We start from the raw sequence: 20,529 nt of genomic DNA on the forward strand, positions 1-20,529 counted from the left end.
TACTTCTGAGAGAAATATCTAAGTGAGGATTTTTGACACTTATTTTCAAAGTTAAATTAAGCTGTACCTACTTGAACTGGGAAATTTCACATCTCTCAAATTTGTATTTCAGATCACTTTCTTGAAAGATATTTTGTATCTATATGAAAAAGAGAAATCTTGAACAATACAGGAATTAAAACCACACAAATTCTCACACTACAAATATGGTTTTAGTACGAAATAACTTTTTGTAGAGTACACAAGCAAGGCATTTCTTTGATGATTCACTGATTTTGACAAACAAGGAATATATTGAGTTCTGACCAGGCTTAGGACCTGAAATATCTCTTTTTTTTGGAAAGAAAAAGCCATAAACAGCAGTTAATGTTAGGGAATTAATGTACCTATAAATACTCTTGAATTAACCACAGGTTCATAGGTTCTTACCAATTTTTCAACATCAAAGGCAAGGACTTTGAAATCAGCTGATGAACTGTTTTGCAAGGCAGGAGTGAAAGATGTGCCAGAGACTATTTTAAATATTCCCATATAGTCATGAGTATTCACATCTGCTTCAGCTAAATAATTAAAAATAAAGGTGTTTTAATCATATAGAAAGAAATGAAAAATACTGCATTAGATTTCATTCCACACAGATCATCAATACAATAACTTCTAGATTTTTGTTTTGCTTTGCAATCGGAGTCATTCTGCCTAGTCCTGAGTTTAAAGAAAAAAATAGACTTTTTTGATGTTTACAATAGTTACAACTGTAATAATACTTTTATGAATACTATTTGCCCTTTGTTCTCACTACTTTCAATTTTGTTTTAGGTGCTGTTTTCCAGGAACACTGTGAGTAGATAAAGGATACAATATGGGCATACAAAGGATATGCCCAATTATGTCTAACACGGGGGACAGAGATACATGGGAAGGCAAATAGTGAATTATGAGTTTTTCATATGTTCCGGATTAAAAATATTACGAATTATTGCCTCACACTTTCTGTATTTGTGCTATGCCCTTTTTCTTATCTGTAAGCTGGTTTTGATGATGGCACTGGAAACATCCAGAATAGTTAAGCTATTTTTGACCTGACCTTTTTCACCAATACATGAATGAAATTCTGGGAGAATTTATAAAGAAATTAGATAATTGGTCATTGCTGCAAATTTAATCTTGATTTAATATGCTACAGGACATGAGGTATACATAAAATAATTCATTATGCATTCAAAACTTATTTCTTCACTGTGTAACACACTGGAAATTCTCAGAAAATAGCTGAATTAAAGTTGAATGATAGGAAATGCCTTTTGCTTACCAGTTGGAGTAGCAGCGGTATTTTAGGCTGTGTTTGAAGGCATTAACACAAAAACAAGTTTTAAGACAAAAGCAGATGTCAGGAACTGAAATATTATGGTTCATGGCTTAAACATTGCTATGAGGGAGTTTTGCCCATTATGGCAAAACTGCCTAAAGAAGCTGTGACCACAGGAGCCCACCCCTCCTTGAAGATGCCTGACTGGAACTTTGGACTGTGAGCTAAACCATCTAAGGAAACCTGAGATAAATGTGACACTATTTTTCAATCATCTCAAGCCTAGGAAAAAGGTCTAGGAAAAGGCTGAGGGAGAAGAACTCATCCACCAGAAAGCCAAACCCAGCAGCTGTGCTGAGAATCATCACTGGCTGGGTTTGGGATGGGGGAGACCACAGCCCAGAGAGGCCAGGTTTGCACAGACTCCCCCACAACCAAGGTGGGGAGAGGAGGAGGTTTCAGATGTGTGATGTAACCTCTGGTCGGAGGCACTGAACACCCATCCTCCCTTACACAAACTGGCCCAGCTGTGGAACTGCCAACCCCACAGGCCACAGCCAGGGGACATTCTTGTGAGAGGCAGCTGAGGGGGTGTCATAATCCATCAAAGACTCCCCCAAAGCACTCCCCAAACCCATTCCTGAGGCCTTGCACCAGAGTACTGCGTGTGATGCCAAGTGATGCAATGGATCCAGAGTCTTGCAGGAGACTATGTCAAACTTGTCCCCCTCCTGGGGGAGGTACCTGGGCATTCCCACCTGGCCCAAATGTATATTAATCCATTGGATTCTGTGTTTTTCAGGAAACCCTCACCACCAAGAAGAAGAAGAGAATCAACAGGATGCCACTGGGATCCACAGAGTCGTGATATTTTCTACTTAAGTTGTCTCCGCCTTACTCTTCCTGCCCCAATGCTCTCTTTCTTATTTCTTCCTTTCTCTCTCTCTCTCTCTCTCTCACTCTCCTGCTGTTAAATAAAATCCATACTATTGACTTTGGCATATGGTCTCATTTGCACCTTAATTTGGGCAGAGGTATTTCTAATACTTTTAATAATTGAATCATAACAGCAGATAAGCAATAAATACTACAATGAACAGCTTATGATGGAAGGCACCGCATAGTGACACCAATTTAATATCAACTGGTAATAGCAGACTGCTTTGAGCTTCTTTGAAGGCCATTTGTCCTTAAAACAATCGCAAATCTGTTTAAAAAATATTTCTAAATATCAAAGGCCTTTTTAAAGTATATATCAACTATAATTTAAAAAATGGTTTTTAATTATATTTGTACATGGACAATATCTTGCCTATGTATCTTCTAAAAACAAAGTTTCTCTAGATTCAGTAACACACCCTTTTATTTTACTGGAGTGTGATAGCATTCTGGTAAGAAGGTAAGAAATCAGTAGGTGGTGCAGTTTTTAAAATCTGGAAGTAAAAACATGGCAACTGAAGGAACAAACATGATATTCTGACAAAACGGTTTTGGTTGGTTGGTTTTTTTTTACATAAGTCTAGTGTAGTCTTCATGAGGTTCAGAATGAAATAGTATGGAGTTTTCATTAATGAAAGCAGCAAAATCATCAATGTAGCAGAACAATTTTTCTGCTAAAATAATCAACTTGAGATGCTCCAATAGCTCCATATCCTTTATGTGTTTTGGAGCCCTTAACTGGAGGCAGTCCTCCAGGTGTGGCCTTTCCATTTAACTTATATCCACAAGATTTCTTAACCAAAATTTCAGTCTCATTTGAAAATTATGCAACATTGATATTTTAATTTAGTTTGCTTTCAGTATCAGTAACTTCTTCCCTCACGTTCTGAGCATTGGACAAGGACTAAGAATGGCTTTACCTGAGCTTTACATGGGGCTGGCAGCTGACTGGGGCTGGATCTGTCTCACACCAATAAATTACTTTAAAATATTTTTTAAATAAAAAAATTAATAGATTCCAAGAGATGGGCCCCACAAATTCCAGTGGGTTATCAGCCTTTCAGTGGATTTGTCTTCTGAGTCAAACCTCATACAAGGAGAAAAAGGCAAAATTTCTCAGTTTTCCATATTACCTTCTCTAGCTGATGAATATGGTGGAATAACCAAAGCTTTATAGCTTGGATTGCATCTCAAGGACCTTTCCCAAAGCCTAAACCATGAAAATTATTTTATATGGCTTCAGAGCATGATTCCAATGCTTTGTTTTTCCCCTATTTTTTTCACATCAATTTTCAGGGGGGGAAAAAACTCACACATAACAAACCCTAAAACACCACTTCCCCTGCCCCCAGCGTTAAAAGCATAGCATAAAATAAGAAATACAACTAACAATTATAGCAGCACTGGCTTCAAAGTCTGAAGAACTCCTAAAGGTCTGTAGCTAAAGGTTGGCTACTCACCTCGTTCCAACTCCTGGATTGATAACCAAGAAAGTACAATCAGTCCAACACAAACACACACAAAAATTGCAAGCAGAGAAGCAAACAAAATCTCATAGATACTAAGAGGAACATATTTCTTATCAGATGATCTTTTCCGCTTCATTTCTGTCTCAAAAACTTGTGTGAATTAAGGACTGACAAAAGACGCAGCCTGAAAAGGAGGGTAATAATCCACACGGAGATACATATATATAGGAGATGCTTGTAAATTAATTACACCATAAAACTTCACTGACATAGGTTTTTACAACATTCTTGAACAGTCATATTCATGAACAGGATATGCAAATAAGAAGAAAAGAAATTCCCTCAGAAGGGAAACACTGAAGGTTATGTCTCAGATAAAGAACAAGCAAACCCACAGAAATGTAAGGTTAGTCACTGGATTTGCACTATTTCTTGTAATTTGATATTTTTAAGTGACGATATAAAATATTGCTGCCAAATTTATTGCTTAGAGAGTTTTCTTTTGCTAATTCCTCACAAGGGCAATTATGAAGACAACAGTGAAAGCTGTATCTTTCCTCATTCTACTTAAAAATTCCTTTAAAAATAATTTTATTTATAAAGGAAGTGCTGGGAAATGAATTGTTTAGTAATGTGCCATAGCTCAGCAACATGTTCAGCACTGAACAGTAATTCAGCACCACAAATTTAATCTGTGTAAGGCATGGTTCTTTGACCACAGAACTGGAGAACTAATCAGAAAAGACATTATGAAATGCATGCTTGTTTTGTATTTTCTTGCCAGGCATAAATGTGCCATGGGATGCAAGTCCTTGATAAAGTTAAAGCCCTGTGGATGGCCAGAGCTGCAGCCTTAGCAGAGCAAGAGTAAATTAAACAGGCAGTGTAGCAACCAGTATAAACATTTGGTTATAAATTTAATCTGTCAAAACTTCTGAGCTTCAGAAAAGTCATACTGATTCTATGTTTTGTGCCCTGTGAGTTACCGTTTTTGACTCTCAGAGTCCTAAACCCAGATTTGTGGTATGACACTCTTCCTTGTGGAGAATCTGAGCACACCAGCCATATTCCTGCCTGTGAAAGGAAAGGGAAACTTCTGAGTCAATCTTTGGAAGAGAGAAGCTCTACCTATCTGTTAATTGACAGAAATGGAGATAATATAAATCAGGAAGAAATGAGAAAGTCTTGAAATAAGACTCTTGGATGACACAGCAGTTCTCTGCCCAGTCTTTGAGAACTGCAGTATTTGAAAGGATTGCAACACAAATGATTGGATATAAAGCACTAAATCACAACCAAAATCTTGGCCTGACAGTAGGATCCTAGATTTAGTGTAATATCATACCATAATGAAAGCAATATAGTAATATTTCACCCTACTAAAAAGAGATAACTATTTACTTAAACCCAAAGCTTTTAAAACAAAATTCAGTGCAGCTTAATCATATTGCCCTTACAGAGCAAGAGCAAACTCTGTATCTTGCAAATGGATGAGATCTCTGGGTCATCATGCTAGATAGAGTAGGAATTGCTTTTGTGTATATTGTGTATCACAGACACACATATATGAATACAAATGTATACTTACAACCAGATTATATTTGTAGTGCTGAGCACTGCTGAACTGTGGCACAGTAGTGTCTTTGTAACTTTGTAACTTTTCGTGCTCATTCAGCAATAATTTTAACACAAGGGGTTCAAGTTTCTACATTTTTCTGAATGCTGATTCTATCAGACAAGTTGAGGATGCCTCTAAATAATTCACTTTGCTCAGCTACACATATTAGGTTATCCCACACCTAGCAGAGTTGTGCCATTACAGCACCCACACTGGAGCAGGGGAAGAACGTGAAGAGGAGGGAGAAACAGAGAGCTGTTGTGAACTGACCACAACCCCTCAGTCCCCATCTCCCTGCACCATTTGGGGATGGCTATAAACTACTTTTGCCGAAGACAAGTGTGTTTTAGCTATGATGGTAATTGGTGAGTGACCTCCCCATCTTCATCTTGACCCAGGAATTTTCCTTCCTGCCCTTCTCTGTTGAGGAGGGCATTAAGGAATCTTCTGGGTGGGCACCTGGCAGCCAGGCAAGGTTAAGTAACTGCAATTGTCCATGCTGCCTGAAACAGTTTAGTCCTGTCTTATTCCTAATCAAACATTTTTTATCACAAATCTGAGGAGTTTTGTGCAGATGGACTTTGGATTCCTCTTTCATTCTTTGCATAATTTCACTGTTTGTACCATTGACACTATATATCACTAATAAAAGAAAAACACTGTTACCCAAAGATGCCTCTGCATTTTAAATTCTGGATTTATGCTCTAATGGGAAAGAGATTAGCCCAGAGGGACAAAAACTGTGGCCACTTACAGCTCACACACACTGATTACAGTTTGGCCGAGGACATAACTTAGCACAGGTAGCCTCAAGTTGGAGTTGTGACTCCAACAAATGAACTCCTTTGTTAAACAATTTTAGCTGGCAATAAGGTCATGGTAGCAATAATTAACAGGCAAGCCCTGGACACTGAGCCTGTAGTAATTAAAAGTGAGTTCTTGCATTAATTTGTTTGCAAAATATTATAGTCTGTACTAATATGAGCTGGTTATAAAACAATATAAGGACGCATGTTTCCACATTTTCATTTGTAAACCTTCAAAATGAGGGGAGAAGACTTCAACAATGTGCCAATGCTTGCTTGCCATCAGTCAGGGATTACAGAAGCAGAGTGGTTTATGCTGGAAGGGACCTATGACAAGCATCTGGTCCCACCTCCTGCTCGAGTAGGGTTAACTGAAATTAGACCAGGCTGTTCAGGGCCATGTCAAGGCAAGGTCTGAATACCTCCAAGGTGGAAGACCCCATAAATACTATGCATTGACTCCCTGCATAGTGATTTTCTTCCCCCCTCTGTGTCTTATTGGAATATCAGCTGCTGCAATTTGTGTTCATTGCCTCTTGGGCTTTCCCTTTGCAATTCTGTGAAGAGTCCATCTGCCTTCTCAGCAATCATCCCTCAGATATCTGAGGGCAGCAATTAGACACCCCTATCAGCTTGTCAGTCCTGTCAGTACTGGGACATTGGGTTATTCCACATCAGATGCTGGACTTTGCACTTGTTGAACTTTGTTGAACATTGTGAAGTTTATTGCAGTCCACTTCTATATCTCTTAATGATGAGCACATCCTGTGACTGCAAACTTCCCTCTGGACATTGACTTCACTTGCTTCTACTCTTATTCCTCATTTAATTACTTGTCTTGTTCATCCTTCTTCAGTCTTAGTTGCATTTTTTAATTTTTTTTTTTTTATTTTTGGCATAATTCTAAAATATTCTTTTCACTTTAATTTCCACTGTGGATTGATAGGACTCTTGAAAGTTGGATTTTGTTGGTTTGCTACATGACTAAACTGATGAAATGGTATGATCCATCCAGGAAAAGAGTGAGCATTAACCACTGTTACTAACAGATTACTATCATCAACTGCAAGTTGTGAATATTTACAGGTCATGGACACCCTGCAGCAAAGAAATTATTCACCTAAGGAAATAATGTAAAATCAAAAATAACAAATCAGATTACTCAGTTGAAACAACTGAGTTTGTTATGTTCTAAACTCTACTTTTCTGACACTACTTGTGAACTATATGATAAAATAATACAACATTATTTTAAAATACTTTAAATGATATAAAAGCAAATATTCTATTAATGTGATAAAACCCAGAGAAAGATGACAACTTATTTAATATTGATAATTGGGTTTTTTTGAATTATTACTGTAGCCATACTAGTGAAACATCAGGTTAGGTAATTTTTAAAGAAATAGGCCATTGACAGGATTAGAAATCTAACAGATTCACAATTTAGGTCATTTATACTGCATCCACATCTGCAGCTTCACAGGTTTTGTAGCCTTATTGGGCTGTTTTTATTTCCTTGTTTGATCAGTCTCCAGCACAAGGTGAAAAAACTGCTGACATAGAAGGAGAGGGGATGGTGTTCTCAGATAATTCCTCTAGCACCCAGACTATCACAAGCATACTTAAAGCCTGACATTACATCAATAACTAGCTCTCTGTGGGAAAATGTTTTGTCACCCCCACAGGACTTGTCCTCTCCTATCAAAATGGAATGAAAATCAGCTTTCTTAGGGCAGCTCTTTTCAGATGTTTAAAGTTCTTTGTCCTTTTCCCTATGCAGACTTCCAGAGAGGGAGATAGAAAACCAAAGCAAAAGATCTGCTGGGAAAGTGCAGAATCGGACTATGAGCTATTTTCATCACTGCATCAAAAGAAGTTTAAAAGGGAGGTCATATGGAAGGACAAGTTCTCAGTAATCATAGCATCATAGAACAGCTTGGATTGAGAGGGAACTTAAAGATCCTCTCTTTCCAACCTTCCTGCCATGGGCAGGGACACCTTCCACTAGACCAGGTTGCTCAGAGCCCCATCCAACCTATACCTGTGCCTCACCACTCCCAAAATAAAGAATTTCTTCCTGATATCTAATCTAAACCTACTCTCTTTCAGTGTGAAGCTATTCTCCCTTGTTCTGTCTCTCCAGGCCCTTGTAAATAGTCTCCCTCCATCTTGTTGGCTCCCTTCAGGTACTGGAAGGCTGCAATTAGATCACCCCAAAGCCTGCTCTTTTCCAGGATGAACAATCCCAATTCTCTCAGTCTTTCCTCATAGGACAGGTGCTCCATCCCTCCGATCAACTTGGTGGCCCTTCTCTGGATGTACTCCAACATGTCCCTGTCCTTCCTGTGCTGGGACCCCAGAGCTGGATTGCAGTAACGCCATATTCAAAAAAACTCCACAAGGATTAAAATTATCCGTGGTAGCAGTTATCCAACTGTAAAACTTAATATGAAAGGAAGAACATGGACCTCATTTACTAAACAAGTTATCAGAATTTTTCGTAGTTAGAAATATTTAATTCTTTGTGTAATTCATTTTAAAATGTTTCCTGACTAAAAGTCACATAATATACATCACTAATGTGCTATTCTGTCTTCAAAGATCTTCTCATGCACATTTGACCCAGCAAGACATAACTCGGCAGAGGAGTCATGGCTGAAGAGGAGTACACAGTCTTTGGATTCACCCTCTTTTCACCTGTTTCCAGAATAACCCAACTTGGAGGGCTTCCTGAATTTCAGTTTTCTGAAATTTCAGTTTTCTTATCCTGAGGTTCTCAGACAAGACCAAAAACTTTTAAAAGCGCATGCATTATTAAAGATTTCAGAAATAAGAAAGATTGTTCTCTTTAAATTGGAGTAGAGGTGGTGAGAAAACTATGCTGTAGAACACAAAAGTGTTGAACAAATTTGCAAATACATGTATTTTACGCAAGTGAAAGGCATGAAGGAACAATGTCTCCATTTCCCCCCTGAAGTCATAGAGTTTATGATAACTAAAAATCCCACCAACTGACCATCCCAAGCCCTCTAAAACCAAACTGAAAAAACCCCAACCTGCTTTCAAAGCTATAGAACAAGTATTAGTGCCCCAAGGTCTAGGTTACGTAGATCTCCATTTGGCTATGGTATGTCAAAGGTGGGAAGATAGAGAAGGAAATTGGACGTGATGCTTCAGTCCCTAAGCATTCCCCAAATCCTGGGTCTAAGTATATATATTGAGCTAGCAATTATTGAAACCTCTGAGTTGATATCTTGTGACCTCATCATTGGAAGATTAATGTAGTGGGAAGATCGTTTCATGGAGTCATCTGAGTGTTTGCTCTAAGACACTGCCCAAGAACTTTCACATGCACACCTAACAAGTTTCCTAGGAGTGATCACTAAACAGAGGGGATATGTAATGTGCAAAATAATATAGTAATGGATCATATAGCAATGGATTAAGTAACCAATACATATACACACATATACTTTGTGTGGAAGACCATACTGAAACTGACACAGGGTTCAGAGGAGTTTTAGATTCCTATCACATGAGCAAATATCTATGTTGTTTTGTGCATTTATAGTTTAAATTCTGACTTCCAGTAAGACCATAAAAAGGAAGAAAAATCTATGAATCCCTTACAGATTTTATATATCCCTTGAGGAACGTTCAGAAATATGGATTAAGCAGAACTGTTCAATGAAATGATCCAAATAAATTGCTGGGGAGTACTCTGTCTTCATGTTAACCAGTCTATATCAGGAAAGTAATTAAAAAGACACTGCCGCCATTAGCAACAGTTCTTCAGACTGCCTTGGAAAAAAAAATTGCACAGAAAGCAACACTGGAATATATCACCTTTCCCTCGATTTGGAGGAAGGCCTTTTTAAAGAAAACAAAAACTCTCCTTGTTTGAGCACATCAAGGAAGATCTCACAGGACAGCACTGAGGTTCTTTTCTGGGTCAATCCCTATCTTGCCTGACTGCTTAGCTGCAGCTCAACATTCACTTCCTTTTCCCAGCATTTTCCAACACAGAATCAAAGAGTCTTTTTTTAAGTCAGAATCAGAGAAATGTGTTTCTAAATATATTATAATAAAAAGTGGGGCAAATTAAGAGTCTCCAGAAACGAAATCTGTGATGACTCCAGTTGACTTCAACAGAAGTGATCACAGACCCAGCAGCACGCACTGAGAATAAAGGAAGACTTTCACCTAACTTTAGAGACCCAATGGTGAGGGTAAGAATTTGCTTCTAGAGGCAAACAATCCTTCTACATTAACTAAATATCATAAATAAATATGTTATCAAAAATTTCTAATATTTAGTAAATTAAAATTAGATAAACTAAGAATAACATGATGCCTTGCATTAAAAAAATCTAGGCCACATTGAATTAATTAGCTGAGTTTAAACCACTACATGCACATACTTCCTTATATTCCCCCTTATTGTTAGGCTAAAAAAGGTGTGGATCATGGGAACAAAGTGAAGTGGGTAGCAATCAAAAAGAAAACAGAAAATAGCATGAACCATCTGAGCTATGAAAAGAACATGTCAATGCAAAGTTCTCTGTGACAAGTAAATGGGATGAGTCAGGAACAGATATGGCATACAAGGGAAAGAATCAGAGTCTCAACCCAGCCAATAACACTTGCAGGGCAAAATAGGCAGGTAAAAGACAAAGGTCAAGGGGAAGGTAGCAATACTATTGCTTCTCTGAATTTTCTGATTAATTGATGTAAAAGCCAGTGTGGAGCAGTCACTGAAACCAGCAGTAAATTTGCCACAATGTAATAGTTCCTATGAATAAAACCAATTACAGGAACATTGCTGTGTACAAATATTTGTTCCTTGTAGGCTAATATGGAAGCATTGAAAAGAAAATTCAAGTGGCAGGGGAATGGCTCACCTCTTTCACCCTTACCTTTTATTCAGAATGATAGAATAAATGCAAACTAAGTTTTCTATACTACACATCACAGGGCTTTGTTGGTATATATCTGTTTCCAAAGAAGCTTTGAAATAAAATCTTCATATCTGTTTGCAGGTTAAAGGGCCACAAAACACAGAAGAGGAAAAGGTCTGAAACAAAGACATAGATGGGGGTAGTCTAGCCTCTTTATGTAAACCATTTCAAGATGTCTAAAACCTCTGCAAAATATGGGGAAAAATACTGGGGAAAAATTTGCTGTCATTAAAATGCATCTTCATCTTTCGTGCAGTTTCCAGCAGTCTTTCCCAAGTTTGTCCACACTACTTAGAAAACTGTTATTCTTGATGAATATTCAGAGTTTTTTGTCTCAAAAATAGGAAAAATGTGAAATTTCATGTTCAAATATTAATTAAAACATTAAAATCTGTATTTCATGAATGTTATTTCAACTGTTCAATAAACACTCTTGACTGCAGATCTTGATAACCATCGCTATGCCCTGTTCTATGGGTACTTAAAAGGTTGTTAAATTTTAACTATTAATAATGTGAATAGCACCTGTTTCTCTGAATTTTTAGTACTCTAAAATTCCCAGGTCCTCTGGCTAAATATCTGTCTCTTTTAGGCCAACTCATATTTTACTGATCTCTTTTCTTATGACCCTGAAAAACCTTAACCACAGGTATCTCCATAACAGAAGTAGTAAGAAATGCCTAAGGAACAATAATTATTGCTATTGCTAACTTACACAATCAATAATACAAAGGTAGCTTGTCCATAACCCTTCAGAATGATTTTGGAAATCTGTATGTGAAATTCGATCTGGTTTTATGAAACATTTGTACTCCTGTGCAGCTGTGTTATGGATGTAACATTCTTAACTGTGAGATTCTGAAGGGCAGACCGTAAGAAACAAACCTTCAAATTTCTCCATTATTATACCTTTTGTTGCCACCTCATGAAGTAACTTTTTTGTTGTCCACATCAGGCCGAGCAAAGGAAAATCAGATAAATGTGTCAGAAACATATTACTCAAATAAAAGGAGAAGATAGGAAGAAATAAATCTGAAATCCTTGCAGTTCACTCCCCAATAGCACACAAAATGAGGTGAAAGCTGAGGCCAGAGAAGCTGTAAAAGAGAGCTGATAAGCATTTACCTAGTGCTCAGCGTGTCAAGTGTAAGCATAAGCTCACTCTCTAAATACACATATTCCAGAGCACTTTGACAGCATGACAGTTTTTTTGATGTTAAAAATTATCAATACATCCTTCCAAAAACATTCAGCCTCAGGCTTGTTCCTTTCCTTTTGAATTTTGTACTGCAGCTTTCAGTAGAAGCTGAGGCTGACTTGAAAAAGGTTTATATCAGTGCAGAACCCTTTGAAAAATCCCACTTTACACCTAACATAACAGCCAGACAACGATTATGTGTTGGTTTTGGAGGAAAGATATGACAAGTAAACTATTGTACTCCATCTTTCAAGATTCCCCAAACCAGGTAACACAGATCTCAAGTTAGAGCACTAAATGATTTGGTCACTCTTATTTTCTTGTCCTCTGTACATGACCCTCACAAAAACTACTGAACGAAAGGTAATTTATATTCTTTTAGACACATGTGGAGAGATACTCAGGTTAGACCTTTATGAAAAACCATTTAGCTTCTTGCACCAAATTAACTTTTTACATTAGACTTTTGACAAGATGATAACTAAACAAAATTATATACAATTGGTTTCTTGTTTTTATTTTTATCATGATAATTATTTTAGCAGTAGCTGACAGGTAACACAGAAGGATGAGGAAAATGCTGTTGGATTTTGAAAACGAGGTCAACTAAGCATGTAATTACTTTCTCAAAGATTCAAATAACTGGGCTCATCTATTTGAACAGGAGTTCAAATTTTGGTCATTGTGTTCAAACCTTTCCTCATTACCTATTGTAGGTGCTACAAAGAGAACACTTCTTATTTCAAAACTCTTTAAGTGCTCCCAAGATACTGAATGGTAAAATGTTTTACAACTCTCTGTTGCTAAAACTATCAATTACTTCTTTATTTTAATGCCTACCTAAATTGGGAAAAAATACCTGATATCAAACACAACAGCATGCATGAAATACTAACAATGATATTTGAAATTGTATAGCTTTTTTCTATTACTAGCTTTCAGCCTCAATTTTTCTTCATTTAGAAATTGGAATTGCCACTGAAAAACAATGAGAACTGGACAACTAAGACACAGGAATAGTCTGTGTGGAAGGATTTACATCCCAGTGTAAATCAACTCTGACAGATTTCATATGCTTTGGAGGAAAAGAAACAAACTAAAACAAGGAGAGAAAAACTTTCTCTTTTAAGTCAGTCTGAAACATGGAAAAAGCATAAAAATCAGGCCTTACAAAACCCTTGTAGAAGTGACCAATATTTCAGATTTCATATACTTTGTTCTCTTGTAGGAAAGAAGGGACAGACAATGGGAATGGGATGCTTCAGTGCAATTCTACAAAAGTATTTTAAAGCTTGCAAATATATCTGCATTTTAGCTTGCATTCATCTATCACTACACAATTATACAAGTTTTAGCATTTCCAGCTAACACATATATCAATTATTTCAATAGAAAAGTCAAAATCCTGCAATCATTATATTGACCATGAATCCCCTGTTTTTCTCCCAACTTTTCAGAAGCAACACATTTCAAATCAATTTACCATTAAAAATTTGTCTTGCTAAGTACAAGCCCAGCAGATGGATTTGAGATCTCTGTTCTTTTTCATTTACACATAGAAGTGATGAAAGATTACAGAAGTGGAGCCAACTTGGAAATTCTATTGCTAAAAAAGGATAAAGTTCCCTCTCTCATACCTCTGTCAATTCTTCAAATTATAAATGGAAAATTAAAATGTTTCGGTCACAAAAGAGTAAACTTGAATTTAAAATTATAAGATTAGATTGAGCTGAAAATATAATTTAAGTAATCATTGTTAGTGTGCGACTTTATTGCAAGATTTTCCTGTTACTACCAACTGAAAAAAATTGATAGATATTTAACAGTTATTAGACTTATTGTCTTGGGGACAAAAGCTTTTAGCACAGTCTGCTGACTCTTAAGTCTAACAAGTTTTTAGAGATTTAAGTTACACAGATGTAACCTTCAGCATCCATAAATGCTGAATTAGTAGAGTCCCACATATTTTATAACAAATATTAAGCTTCTATTTCTTTTCCAGAAGTAAGAAAGAATAATCATGATAGATGACAGCTTCTAAAAGAACAGGCATGACAAATTAAGCTGGTTTACTTAAATTTGTTTGGTTTTTTCTTATTTCTTAAGTAAAATCTTTTTCCACACTGTAGCACATGCCCGAATTTCTTCCATGAGCTTAGAGTTTCAACTGGGGGCACTAATATCCTGCATTTTCCTTTTGTCCCCCAGTAATATTTATTCTTGTTGGTTATCTTTGAGATTTTATCTTTGAGATCAAGTTTATCCAAGAGAAAAAGGAGGTCATTAGATAATAAAGTCAAATTGTGTTGCCACATGTATCTTTGTAGCATTTTCAAAAGAAAGAGTATGTAGAGGCTGAAAACAGCATAATCTCCCACAAAAATGATTTTCACTGCAGTCACATGTGACCACATGAACAGTCAAGTATAGAGAAAAAGGTAACCTTTCAGGGGGAAGCAGGCTAGTAAAATGCCTATTAAGTGGTGTAACAGTACAACAGTACAAATCATAATATTTATACAAATTCTAAACACTTGAGAAGTAAAAGGATAATGGAATTATAAATATAAATTCTTACTATTGTATAATTTCAAATGATCTCTATTGGCTAGGAACTATGTGAAACAAATAAAATTATTTAGAGATATTTTTGTTTAACAATATTTTTAAACCGTCTTCTATAAATACATGAAAAATATGACACTTGAAACAGACAAGATAGTTAATAACATTTACACCACCCTAGGGAAAGTCAACAAAATATACTTGCTCATTCAAAAATCACAGAAATGGAGACAAACCATTTGTTAAATAAAGCACAATTTTCACCTAATTTCTCATAACTAAAACAATCATCAGTGAAAAAATAAAAATACAGAGAATTAGGAGACATTCTGTCCAAAGCGAGGTTTAGATTTGCTAAGATGAATGTTAAAGAGGGAACAGGTTGGAAGGCTGTGTCAAAAAACTAGAAAAAATAAAATCCAGGTAAAAATATACCAGAAATATTAGAAAAAGTAAAATTAAAAAAAAAATACAAAAAGTAATGAATTTTGAAAACATCACAATGCATAGACTGAACTATGACATAATGTGCAAAAAAAATTACTGTCAACTATGAGTAATTCAGGCATTAACTATTACAATTTTTCTTTCTTAGAGGAGCTCATTATTTTCTCTACAGTAATGTGAAATTTTGCATGTAACAGTGAAGAAAGTATTTGGTAAATGCTATTCAAGCTGTTGAAACTGTGAGTATTTACAGGGAAGCTGAGGAGGGACTTTGCATCAGGAACTGTAGTGATAGGATAGAGTAATGGGTGCAAATTAAAAGAGGGGAAATTCAGCTTAGATATTAGGAAGAAATCTTGGCTGTGAGGGTGGTGAGGCCCTGGCACAGGTTCCCCAGAGAAGCTGTGGCTGCTCCATCCCTGGAAGTGTTTAAGGCCAGGTTGGATTGGGGTCTGAGCAACCTGGTCTAGTGGAAGGTGTCTCTGCCCATGGAAGGGCGTTGGAACAAGATGGTCTTTAAGGTTCTTTCCAACCCTTTATCATTCTATGATTATATTCTGAGTTGCTGAAGAATGAGGAACATGTTCACCTTTTGAATAGAAATCCGTCTACTGAATGTGTCAGAGCACTGCACTTGCCTGCAATGCTGGAGCCTGATTGCAGTGATCTGGGAAAGAGTGCTCTAAATTTCCCTTCCTGAACGCGACTTTGTTGATATTAAAGCTGTATCTGCAGCACAGCTGGATAGGGACAAACACACACCCAGGGATCCCTACAGAGGTGCCATCAGTCTTGTGTTGACACCCCCACTTCCAAACGGTAGCAAGGAACACCAAAGGTTTAATGAAATCTCCCTGACAAGATTAGCTACAAGTGTTTACAATGTTTTTCATTGCGGTGCATGATGTTATATGGCATGGAATATCCCTCTGACCTGACTTTGTCCCAGCCTAGCATCTTGCCAAGCCACACTCTGCTCACTGTGGGAGTCAGAACGGGAAATAGAGAAAACCTTGGCACTGCTCAGCCACAGCCAAAATATGACAGAGTTAGGAACATCGTTTCAGACACAAATACAAAACACGGTGTTATACAGGCAGCTATGAAGAAAATTAACTCCACTCCAGCTGGAGCCAGTACAAGAGATAAAAAGAATATTACTTAATTTAAGGATGTAATTTAGTGAGTAAATAAATATTAATTAAGTAGATATGATAACCATTTCATCTATTTCAATGATATGAAGATTTCACATGGGTGACAGTTTGTGACAATAAATGACAAGGTAAAAAGATGAAAAAAAGAAAAGGTAGAGATGATTTTTGCAATACTTACCACTATTTAGGTAATAGGGAATTTTCACGTCCAGCAGAGGAAACTCTTAACAGCTTAATTCTGAGAAGTTTCAGGAAGTTATGAGTGCCTGCATTAACAAATCTCACAGCCAGACCACTACTGTTAGAAATCACACTCTTTGCTTGATCTGCTGCCATTTTGGAAACAATATATTCAATTTCAGGAGACAGACACTGTGTTTATTGTTGAATCTTATTATCTGCACATTATTCCTATCTGCACAAATAAAACATAGTTTTCTCTTTCCATGTTAGAAAACAAGATTTTTGGTTCTCACTGATCAGGTTTTATACTACTGCCTGATCTGCTGGGATTTCTGTTTTGTGATACAGGATTTACTCTGACCATCTCTTCTGCTTAACTTTCACAGTGAAGTTCCACTGTGCATTGAAGTCAATACTACAAATTTTAACCAGACATTTGACTGTAGCATATCCATTGGGCTCACTGAACAATGTACCAGTAGCAATGACTTTGGGATCTGCTGGACAGCAGTCTATTTTCAGACACCTTAAGATGTATCTTTCTAAAAGCCCTCTTTCATAAGGTTTGGTTAATGTACAAAGATTTTAGGCTTCTGGTCCATTAAAGGAACTTTTTCAAGAACTTCTGAAAGTTTCTGAACGTGTGGAAGGTGTTCCTGTCCACAGCAGGGGGTTGGAACTAGATGATCAGTAAGGGTCCTTCCAACCCAGGCCATTCTGATTCTGTGATAATGTGAAACAGATTAGACTATGTCACTGTAAGTGGGAAATAGCTTGTTTTCAGTTGTATGACATCCTTCTGTTGGTTAAGGGCACATTTAGGCAAAGCCTGTATAATCTGTACCCCCAAAAGATTTCGCTGAGTGGTACAACATTTTGTGCTTTCTAAGGACTTTCTGGGTTCTCTGAAGGAGAATTTTTTTTGCCACTGGGCTATATCAGATTAAAATTGTGCTCCTTGAGCTGGCTCAGCTAAACCAGACATGACTGAAGAGGGGTCAGAGAGCATTAACCCCTCACTCCATACCACCAAACTGCTCACAGGACACAGCATGTGGCCTGCTCATGCTGCCTAACCACATCAAAGAAAATCCAGGCAGGTGATCCAGGGCACTGTGGTGCTGATGAAGAGATACATAGGTTAAGTAGCATGGATAAGGGAGACAAGTTCAGGACCTATATTCAGGTTCAATTCAGTGGGGTACACATGGAACCAGAGTCTGGCAGTCCTGCAAACACCCTGAGTAACTTGCTGCTTCCTTGACCTTAGACATCAGGGTAGGCAAAGTGACTAAACTTATTACAGATTTTGTCTATAATTTTAAAGACGGCTTTTAAGCTAAGAACTGAAGCTTTCAGTTCTTAAAAAAGGGGGTTTTGGAAAGAGTCAGTCTTTCCTGCTTTGGAGTCAATACAAAATTCTAGCTAAATGAAAAGTTGAGGAAAAAAACCCTTTTTTTTTTGGGGGGGGTGGGGGGGATGTTTGTTTTTGGTTTTGTCTCTGTATTGATCTCATCCAGACTTGGCTTTTTGCCTGGTCATTCCTGGTCATTTCCTAGTGCCCAATGGGAAACATAAAGGAGGCTGATGCATCAACTTTCACTACCTGCAAACTAAAAAGCAAAAAGAGAAAAAGGACCAATTTCATGGCACAAAGAATCTAAGGTGATAGTTTAGGGAAAAGGTTCCAAATGCCATTACCTGCTGTCAGAAATGGGTCTTTAATGGCAGATAAAAGCTGAACATGTCCCTAAAGTAAAATAAACCAGAGGATGACAGCAGAAGATATTCATAGGGAGTGAAAGGAAAGTGCTTTGCTTTGGAATCAGGCCATAAGGAAAAGAGCAGCTAAGGATAATTCATTTTACAATCTTCCCTAGGCTGTATTAGTCCTCTTGCAATTTTAGAGAATAATAGAACTAAAATGTTCTTTCCTGGAGCTGTGAGTTCAGCTTCATTAGGTCTTTTTTTCCGTATATTGGCATTTGGATAGCAGGGAGATATGTCCTTTTCATCACCCACAATGGACAGATACAGAACATTAAGTTGCCTGTTCTAATATCTGGAAGGATCAGCTAAGCTTAGGGATGTAGTACATATTTCTCCAGAAACAGCCCACCACTTTTCTAGGAATTAGGTCAACTAACTCCTATAAATCCAGCTGGTCATAGTTGGAGGTTGTTAGCAGGCCTGATCCAAAGCCCACCTGGACTGGGAGATTCTCACTGACATCACCATTGCAGCCATCACCGGTTGTAGAGCAAGCCCCAGGACATCACAGAATAGTGATTACATTTTTAAAAAGTGTTTTAAAAATATTTCTAAAAATCATACATACATTGTAATCTTACTGCACTACATATTTATAGTGGTTGAGTTAAATTGAAATTCAATGTGAATATCTCAGATTTCAGTAGTATTTTAAATCTATATTCAAACACAGCTTTTAAAACATATATTTAATTAAGAAACAATGTTTAAAATTCATTTTCTAACAGACTGTAATGCGTACCATTCAGTTATTGCATTTATGAAAGTGTCAGCTTAAACTCATCTCAACATATAAAAAGAAGCCAAGCCACATTAAAAGCCTCCAAATTATTTCAACTAATAACTCTACTTGAAAACCAGTGAAGTTCAGCCCCACATTTTGACAAATGTTTAGGTGAGATGAGATGGTGATCACCTTGAGAATGGTTTTGCAATAACTTGCATGTTCATGAATACTAAACAAATTAATTGTTGGGGGAAACATATTGCTGAAGCAGTTGTTTAATCAACAAGAGAAAATTAAACCTGACTCATAATTTTAACTTTGATTCAGTAAAGCATGGAAACACATGCTTAAAGCTAACACAGAGCTGGTAAGTCAAGACAGCCTCGAACTGAAGTAAAAGGTCCTCCTCTGAGGAATGTCTGTTGAGCCAGCAAGATTATCTAAGGGTAGAAAATGAGTTGGAGCATGAAAAATACACTTTTAAGCCAAGATGTGCCAATGAAACCAGCAAAGGAGAAAATTTTATTTCTTTATTAGAAATTTCAGCCATGTTCATATGGCTAGAGAAGTGAATATTGCAAGAGCAGGTCAAGGCCTCAGCTCAAACTACAGGTGAAAAAGTCCTGGTTAGAGAGCACTTAGTCTTAAACACATGTTTTCAGCTAACTGGACCTGAGGAAAATTTTTTAAGGTACTTAAAAGGCCCCAAACCTCTCTCTAAATTAATCTCAAAATACTAGTGTTAAAGGACATTAGAAGGACTTTCACCATGTAACATGTTTCGAAAAAAAAAAAAAAGGAAGAGGTGGCCGAAAACCCCAAATGTACCAGTGTAGGTTCAATTCCCAGGCCAAATGTCTGAAAAACAACAGAAAAAAAATACTCCAATTCATTATAAGCATCCCAAATGACACAGAGATGATACAAAACCAGAGAAGTTAGAACATGAACCTTTTAAAAACAATTCACTCAGAACAATGTCTTTCAAATCTTTTCCCTAGGAAAGGAAGAGAGTAGGTTTAGACTAGATACTAGAAAAAAAAAATCTTCTCTGTGAGGGTGGTGAGCCACTGCAACAGATTCCCTAGAGAAGCTGTGGCTGCCCCATCCCTGGAAGTGTTCAAGGCCAGGCTGGATGGGGCTCTGAGCAACTTGGTCTAGTGAAAAGTGTCCCTGCCCATGGCAGGGGGGTTGGAACTATATGATATTTAAGGTTCGTTCCAACCCAAAGCATTCCAGAACTCTAAGACAGCAAAGATTTTATATTGACTCAGTCAGATGTTTTGACTTAAGCAGATTTCTGATTCTGTTTTATATGCAAATTTATCATAATGAAGCTTTGCAAGGTAAATGCAAAGCTTTTGAAAACCTGTTCTCAGAAAG

At 37.1% G+C, this 20,529-nt stretch overlaps 1 protein-coding gene across 1 annotated transcript in view; it reads right to left on the reverse strand.

Moving 5' to 3' along the window:
• The window catches only part of TMPRSS15 (transmembrane protease, serine 15), a 51,461-nt gene extending 47,611 nt beyond the window's left edge, over positions 1-3,850 (reverse strand). Inside the window, 3 exon segments of the mRNA XM_017731429.1 lie at positions 72-139; positions 430-560; positions 3,706-3,850. Of these exon segments, the coding sequence (XP_017586918.1) occupies positions 72-139; positions 430-560; positions 3,706-3,850 (344 nt within the window).
• Between the last annotated feature and the right edge of the window lie 16,679 nt (positions 3,851-20,529).

The sequence above is a fragment of the Corvus brachyrhynchos genome, unplaced genomic scaffold, assembly GCF_000691975.1.
Source record: "Corvus brachyrhynchos isolate BGI_N302 unplaced genomic scaffold, ASM69197v1 scaffold152, whole genome shotgun sequence".
In the NCBI taxonomy this organism is placed as follows: Eukaryota; Metazoa; Chordata; class Aves; order Passeriformes; family Corvidae; genus Corvus; species Corvus brachyrhynchos.